This window comes from Ipomoea triloba, chromosome 14, assembly GCF_003576645.1.
Source record: "Ipomoea triloba cultivar NCNSP0323 chromosome 14, ASM357664v1".
NCBI classification, from domain to species: Eukaryota; Viridiplantae; Streptophyta; class Magnoliopsida; order Solanales; family Convolvulaceae; genus Ipomoea; species Ipomoea triloba.
The window spans coordinates 3,125,750-3,134,606 of record NC_044929.1 but is presented as its reverse complement, the minus strand read 5'-3'; the positions used below and the strand labels follow the sequence as shown (position 1 = coordinate 3,134,606).

The following is an 8,857-nucleotide window of genomic DNA, read 5'->3' as shown; positions in this document are numbered from 1 at the left end:
AAAAAGGGGGGGGGGGGGGGGGGGGGGGGGGCAAAAAATTTATATATATTAAAAAACTAAAAATTGTTTTTTTTTGGGGAGGGGGAGGGGTGCACAGACAATTGATACCTCCGCCCTGTAAAAAAGTAATATAATTTGCGTACACAGACCAGGTATCACTGTCCCTGGTAGGGGCCAAAAAGTAATATAGTGGGAGCCAAAAAATTAGATATATTATAAAACTAAAATACCTTCGTCCCTGCATGGCTGCATGGTTGACTTAACTTTGCTTCTAAGAGAAGCAAGATTTATCCCTATCAAAGGTTGCATTATATATAATATTCATACCTATTAAGCAGTTTAGGAAGAAGATAAGAGCAGACCGAAACTAAAATCAGAGACATGGAAGAAGTGATTAAAGTCCCAAAGGCGAAGCTTAATTCCGGTCACCAAATGCCCCTTTTAGGCATGGGAAGTGGGTCTCTCTCGCTTCCAGAGGCGGAGCAGTTGACGTCAATCTTTATTCAGGCCATAGAGATGGGGTACCGTCACTTCGACACCGCCGCCGTCTACGGCACCGAGGTGGCGCTGGGCCGTGCCGTAGCCGCAGCAGTCCAGCAGGGACTTGTTGCGAGCCGCGACCAACTTTTCATCACTACCAAACTATGGTGCTCGGAGAATGAGCGTCATCTTGTTGTTCCAGCCCTTCGGAGATCGTTGGGGTAATATTTCATCCTATCCCTCAGCTCGCTGTACTATTTTTGTTTAGTAAAATGTTATTTTGACATTTGAGCATAATATATATATAGAGCACTCGTTATACCGTGGACCATGGGTCATGACGGATACTGCAATTGTGTTGAAAAGAAACTGCAGTTACGCGAAACAGAGACCGTTTCATCCGTCTGAAATTGCAAGTTATGTTGAACGGATACTGCGGTTGTGTTGAACGGATGAACGGTCTCTGTTCTACGCAACTGCAGTTTCCTTTCCTTTCAACACAACTACAGTATCATGGTCCACGGTATAATTTGCGTATATAGAGGCCCTATCCGCAGATAAAAAGAAAAGGATACGTCATTGTTAATTATGTTTATTTAGAAATGATAAGTGTGAGGAAATTGGTTGTAATTTATACGGCAAACTATATTCATTTTTAAATAATGAACATAAGTTATTTGACTTTTAGTTTAGTGTCCTATTATATTGTTGGTGGTGGTACGTGGTAAACGTCTAGAGAAATTAATAAACTTTTAAAATTACTTGGTAAGTTAACTTCTTAATATTATACATAAGTGTTATGTTAAAATCGTAACTAACTAGTTTTTGGAAAAATTAAAAAAAAAAAAACTTGATTTACAAAGTTGTGAAGCGGAATATTATTTTATCTATCTCTTGTTTTCTTTTGTTATTTATAGATTTCCATATGTATATATCTTCTAGCATTCTTCACTATTATTTATGCTTATAATTCAATTTGTTTGTTGGGAGAGACAAATTTAATTAAAATACCACTTGTAATATTTTAATTCATATTCTCTGACATTTGTAAACTTTTAGGGCATGTTTACTAACAGAAAACTGTTTTTCATTGTCTATTTTCTGTTTAGTCATCCATTACTTGCAATATGTTCCAAATAATTCGACTTTTCACTCATTTTTTATGCACCTTGCCTCTTTTCGAAAAGATCCTCCTTGATCAATATGTCAATGTCCAGAATTAATAGTGAGATACCTTGTATACATACTACTCATCGGAGAATGTCTTTGGTATCTTCTTGTATTTGATTCCCTTATTGCTTGTTTCTGCTTTACTGCTTCCGCCAAAGACCTTGTGGTCAAGTGGCATAGTTGTAGCTCTCTCAAGTCAGAGGTCACAGGTTTGGCTCCCAATAGGGGTGTTGATGAGTCTTTGTGTTTCGGAAAAAATCATAACCCTTCTCTCCAAGTGCTTTCGTAAGAATTACATCACCTACTATTTCCTTTGTAATCTAAAAGCATACTACTTATCATCAAAATTCAATTTATACTTTATTCCTAGCAAAGAGAAAAATATCCATATAAAAGGCTTCTTTATGATTTATATACTTAACTTTTGTTTTTATTTTTCATATAGGAGGTTGGGGCTAGATTATGTGGATTTATATCTAATACATTGGCCGCTGAGATTGAAAGATTGTATAGAGGATGCAAAGTTCAAAACAGAAAATGTTGTTTCTTTTGATATGAAAGGGACATGGGAAGGAATGGAAGAGTGTTGCAACTTAGGTTTGGCTAAGTCTATTGGTGTGTCTAATTTCACATCAAAAAAGATCTCACAACTTCTCCAGAATGCTACCATTCCTCCTGCAGTTAATCAGGTATGTGTATATATTAGGAATTTTGTTAAATATATTTTGATGATGTTAATTCTTATAAGTTAAGGAATCTATAATCCCCAAATCATCTTTTTAATCTTTGATTGAATTTTTTATATATGGTCAAATATAATACTTTATATATTGAAGATACATGTAATAGTTCCATTCTAGTTTAATTTATACTTCTTTTGATACTATAATTTTGACAGGTGGAGATGAGTGTTGCATGGCAGCAATCTAAACTCTTAGAGTTTTGTAGAGAAAAAGGAATTCAAGTTAGTGCATGGAGTCCTCTGGGAGCTAATGATGCCCCATGGGGCAACCCTGGCTTATTGGAGATTCCACAACTTAAGGATGCTGCAATGACTAAGCACAAGACCACTGCACAGGTAATTCTTTCAATTCTTGCTTCACTTGTTTGTATATTTTTGACTGTACAGTTGTAATCCTTTTATTAGTACTGTCAAAGTGAGCCGAAGTTCGTGGGCAGGCCCACACCTGTCCTGTAGTGGGGGCGAATTAAGACTTATGGGTCTGGCCCGCGACCCGTGTGGGTTAGCTTGCGCAGGCTACAAGCCAGGCACTATATATATATTTTTTTGAGTACTACTGACTCGGTTACAATGTAGTCAGGCACTATATATATATATATATATAAAGTTTGCGGGGCCCGCCAACCATAATGGGACGGACTAGGGTAGACCTGGAAGGCTAGCCCGCAAAAGCCCACAAAAAATTAGGCCCGACCCAAAGTTTGCGGGGCCCGCCAACCATAATGGGACGGACTAGAGTTGCATAAATTCTAGCCCGTAGACCTGGAGGGCCGGCCTGCAAAAAATTAGTCCTGCGATGAGTCGGACCAACCCGCTTTGACAATACTGATTTTTTATTCCTTTGTTTAATTAGTACTTTATTCAAGACCTATGTATATAGGTTGCATTGAGGTGGATATATGAACAAGGAGCATGTCCAATTGTAAAGAGTTTTAACAAGGAAAGGATGAAACAAAACCTTCAAATCTTCACTTGGGAACTTGGAGAAGAAGAAATTGGCAAGATTCAACAAATACCACAGCGCAGAGGATGTAGAGCAAATACTTTCGTTCATCCAAATGGACCATACAAGTCAGTAGAGGAACTCTGGGATGGAGACATCTGAAAAATGGCATCTTTAAATCATAATCAATAATGATTATTGGAAGAAGAATAATTTTATATTTATCTTGTTGTTTGTTAAATTGAACCACAATAATGTTGTTTTCTTCTTCGAAGGTCGGATGTATTGGCTAGGCGACAAGCCTACAAGGTGTTTATGGAGTTTATTTATTACTATATTCTCTTTTAATGTTTTTAAATTCAACCTTATTAAAATCTTGAGAAACATTTTGTAATTGTCAAACAGTTACTGCGTATTTTGATATAATCTCATATTGGCTCCACAAGAGATTGTGGAGTGGTACTTAAACTTGGGCCAAATCCATCTTCACTCATGAGCTAGCTTTTGTGGTGAAGTTAGAGTTTTGACTTGAGTGTCGTATCATTTGAGGACGGAGTGTGGTGAGAAATGGCTACCTAAAGTCTGGAGTAAAGCCATTCAAAGGGGAAAAGGACTAAGTGGTGCATGACCTAACTTCTGTGGTGGAGTTAGGGTCTGTTAATAACAATTTTTTTTTTTTATCGAACGGAGCTAAAAGCCTAATTGAAGGGAAAAAAAAACTCGTATTGGTCCTACATTGGCCACAAACCACGCACCTTAAACATTAAAATGGCGTACCTTAAGTACACAAACCACACACCTTAAGCATTAAAATGACACACCTTAAGCATTAAAGTGACGCACCTTAAGTACACACACCACGCAATTTAAGCACACAAACCACGCACCTTAAGAACCTTACATTTCAACAACTCACGCACCTTAAAAAGAAGAATCGCGCACCTTAGCTTCAAGTTGACGCACCTTAAGTTTAAACAACTACTCGCATTAAGCACAAAACTCACGCACCTTAAGCACAAAACTCACGCACCTTAAGCACAAAAATCACGCACCTTAAACACAAAAACCGTGCATCTTAAAGAGGAAAATCACTCACCTTAAATTGACCTAAATGCAAAAAGTACCAAATTGCCACCATGTTTTTTATTTTTATTTATTTTTTATTTATAATTTTGTTAATCCTGGACGTTTGATTTAAGTAAGATCAATGGCTCAGATTTAACCGCTCAACCGCATGGGAACTGTATTATATATATATATATATATATATATATATATATATATATATATAGGGACGCATCCATAAATTTTTTTGAGTGGTGGGCGAAAGATTAAAACAAAATGATGGATTTAATTAACTCGGGGTGCCTGAATTAATTAACCCAATAAATAAAAGAAGAATGATAATAAGGTGATTGCAGAGAATCAATAAACAATAACACTAAGGATTTAACGTGGAAACCAAAACCGTAAAAATCACGGGCCTTTTCGGGCTAATTTAAGCTAAGCCAAAAGTATTTATTCTATATCGTAGGTGTAGTACATTGTACATAAGTCCTGACCATGGAATGAAAGTGGAAGAAGAAGATATACGTAAAAGAGCTAGAGGTTATATATTTAGGACTGAATCAGGCTAAGCCCCTTTGTTTGATCTTTCTGAGCCTTTATATAATGTTATTCCTTTGCAGTTGCAACTTCCCGTAACATTCCCTACTTTATTGATGGACTCCTTCTTCTTTTATTATTATTATTATTATTATTATTATTATTATTATTATTATTATATTTATAATAATAATAATAATAATAATAATAATAATAATAAGGCATATTATATTATTCCATCATAAAAGAAATAGTTTGAATTTTGAAAAATAAAAATGAAACACTTAGAAGCATTGCCATAAATATTATTGGATATGAACGAAAAATCAAAACTTTATAAAAAAAAATATTGATAACAAAATATGAAACATAATTAATTTGATATGATTTGAATAGAAAATGCATTATAAATAATACATCTCACTATTAATTTAAAAAGAAAAAGGTTACACATTTATATTCTAAAGAATAAAAATGAAAATATCACTATTGATATATTTAAAAAGCCAAGAAAAAAATATGCAAATAATGAGAATTCAACCTTTAACCATTTCCACATCAACAACATACATTACCATCTTACCTATCCTATCTTTTGTTTGTTTGTATTTGCATATATTTTATTTAGGAAAAAGTGTCAAATAGGCCACTGAATTTATCGCTTTTGTGCAATTGGGCCATTGAACTTAAAAAGTGTGCAATTCAACCATCAAACAAGCAAAATTTGTGCAATTGAACCATTTTTACAAAAATTTTCTGGTAAAATCCAATTATATTACTAACATATATGTATTAAGAGTGACATTTTCTTCTACCATACTAGTTGGGAGTCAATATTGAAATGTTTTTAATTCAAATTGAATTAAAAATTTTTGTAAAAATGGTCCAATTGCACAAATTTTGCTTGTTTGATGGTTGAATTGCACACTTTTTAAGTTCAATGGCCCAATTGCACAAAAGCGACAAGTTCAGTGGCCTATTTGACACTTTTTCCTTTTATTTATATCTAGATATATAATATATATACACACACAAAGGGCTACTATATATGAGGGTAGGGTTGGGTGGGGGAGTGGGGGCAGCTACCCTCATTGTGGTTCCGTCTTTGGTTCAATCAATCATTATTGTGTGGATCATGATCTCAAAACAAACAAAATACATTATTCTATATATTTGACCATTTTCCTTAATAATAATAATAATAATAATAATAATATGATGGCGATGGCAATGGTGTTGGTGATGTTATTAATGAATCTACTATCTACTATATACTAATCTAATAAGAGCCAATAAAATTAGCAACTAAAAAATGTTTGCCCAATTGTTTGTTGAAATGAATGGTTCATATTATTTTAATTTTAGTGATTTACTTTTTAGAAATACCCATGCATTCCGTCTAAACTTTAGTAATGAAATATTACGTTAACTATTTATTATTCTTAACTTTTTTTTGAATACTATTGACTCTATTATATTGTAGTATTCTTGTGACCTCTCACTTGGAGGGCCACAGCTATGCCGCTTAACCACAAGGCTTTTGGCTATTATTCTTAACTTACTCATTGATTTTCATAAAGAAGGTCTTAATTATGTTCAAACCTCACCTCAATTAAAATTGGCATAATTGTTGAACATATATACTATGAATATGTTAGAGTGTATTAAAAATACAATATAAAATTTAATATGAACTTTGATCAATTAATTAGCCAAACTATATATATAGCATTCAAAGTTGACCTTCAAAGCTTACAAATAAGAAATCTTAAAAATCATTTTCTTACATTTTTTTAAAAAAAAATCTAGGTTAATTTTTTTTTGTCTTTAATTAATTTTTTTTTATTATTCGATCGGAATGGCTTAGGTTATTATGATACTAATAATTTTTGTCTGTATTTCTGTAATATATAGTATAATAATTGTGCATTACTTTACAAATATTGTACTACTATTTTTTATTGGACAAAATTGTTGTTACAACGTAACAAAGCCAACACATTTAAATCCAATATAATTATGAAAATGAAACAACAATCACTCAAAAATAACAACAATATTGCTGACCTATTTTAAATTTAAATATGTTCTTTTTGCAAACTAGCACCACAAACCAAATTGCACATAAGGCACTACCAATAAAAAAAGTAAACAAGCAATGAAGACGAAAACATGCAATGACAGACTTATCCAAAAGCGAATTAACAAAACCTAGAGTAATTCCAACCAAAAATAATATGTACTACCCAATACCATATCAACTACAATAAGTATTTAGATAATTATTTTTAAAAAGGTGCAAACATTATTGATTCTAATGCCAACTATAATATACCCCTCCAATATAATCTTGTATTAGTAGACTTTAAATCATTTATTTAAATACAAATATGGACATTAAGTCAGTTGCGCTGGTGTAAAACTAGTTTATATATTTATATACACTTCAATAAATATATGCTCAAAAAAAAAAAAGAAGCCATAATAATATAACAGCCACAGAATGATGTAAATCAGTTTAGGAAGAAGATAAGGGCAGACCAAAACTGAAATCAGAGACATGGAGGAAGTGATTAAAGTCCCAAAGGCGAAGCTTAATTCCGGTCACCAAATGCCCCTTTTAGCCCTGGGAACTGCGTCTACCTCGCTTCCAAAGGCGGAGCAGTTGACATCCATCTTTATTCACGCCATAGAGATGGGGTACCGTCACTTCGACACCGCCGCCGTCTACGGCTCCGAGGAGGCCCTGGGCCGTGCCGTAGCCGCAGCGCTGCAGCGTGGACTTGTTGCGAGCCGCGACGAACTTTTCATCACTACCAAACTGTGGTGCTCGGAGACTGAGCGTCATCTTGTCGTTCCAGCCCTTCGGAGATCGTTGGGGTAATATTTCATCTAGAGCTGTCAAAACGGGTCGGGATTGGACATTTTTAACCCGCATTAACGACGAGTTGGGTTGAAAAAAAATTCCAGCCCACCCCGTTTTCAACCCGACTCGTATAACTCGTGTAGAGGTACGGGTTATACGGGTTGGCCCGTGGGTTACATGGGTCAATCCATATCTCCACCCAGGGCCAGATTTTAGGGCGTGCAAGATGCGCGACTGCAAAGGGCCCCAAAATTTTGGGGGCCCCTAGTCCAACCCTGACCTAATAGTTAGTATATGTATTTGTGATTATATTGGCCCAAAATTAGATTTTTTGCATTTTTCTCTTTGCAATTTTTCTTCAATTCGTTGTTTATTTATACTTTGATAGGGCCTCACTTATTTACCTGCACAGGGCCACGCAAATAAAAAAACCGGCCCTGTCTCCACCCTCTAGCCGCACCCCAACTCCCACACACAAATTTGTTGAGTAATTGAGTATTGTATTAATATTTTAAAATATTGTTGCTAACATACAAGATTTGAACCCTTAATCTTTTACTATTTTGGTTTAGTAAAATCGTTGGGATAATATATGTCAGATTTTAAAAATTAAATGGCAACATTTACATCACTAATAATTCAAGGATGATATTGATAATTGACATATTTGTGAGGGGTATAAATTATAATTTTCTTTTTATATATTTAACTTGTATTTTATTTTTCATATAGGAGGTTGGGGCTAGATTATGTGGATTTATATCTAATACATTGGCCATTGAGATTCAAGGATTCTGTAGAGGATGGAAAGATCAAAACAGAAAATGTTGTTCCTTTTGATATGAAAGGGACATGGGAAGGAATGGAAGAGTGTTGCAACTTAGGTTTAGCTAAGTCTATTGGTGTGTCTAATTTCACATCAACAAAGATTTTACAACTTCTCCAGAATGCTACCATTCCGCCTGCAGTTAATCAGGTATGTGTATCTATATATATATATATATATATATATATATATATATATATATATATATATATATATATATATATA

General features: G+C 34.3%; 2 protein-coding genes across 2 annotated transcripts in view; both read left to right on the top strand.

Annotated features, from left to right (window-relative positions):
- The first annotated feature begins 362 nt into the window (after positions 1–362).
- On the top strand, positions 363–3,532 carry LOC116004347 (methylecgonone reductase-like). Its single transcript, XM_031244347.1, has 4 exons — positions 363–701; positions 2,096–2,339; positions 2,549–2,728; positions 3,273–3,532. Exons 1-4 carry the CDS (start codon positions 382–384, stop codon positions 3,495–3,497), a joined length of 969 nt encoding a protein of 322 aa, XP_031100207.1. The 5' UTR covers positions 363–381; the 3' UTR covers positions 3,498–3,532.
- Positions 3,533–7,428: 3,896 nt separating this feature from the next.
- The window catches only part of LOC116004346 (methylecgonone reductase-like), a 3,671-nt gene continuing 2,242 nt past the window's right edge, over positions 7,429–8,857 (top strand). The window contains exons 1-2 of the mRNA XM_031244346.1: positions 7,429–7,820; positions 8,539–8,782. Of these exons, the coding sequence (XP_031100206.1) occupies positions 7,501–7,820; positions 8,539–8,782 (564 nt within the window). The 5' untranslated portion in view covers positions 7,429–7,500. The remainder of the gene's footprint in view (positions 7,821–8,538; positions 8,783–8,857) is intronic.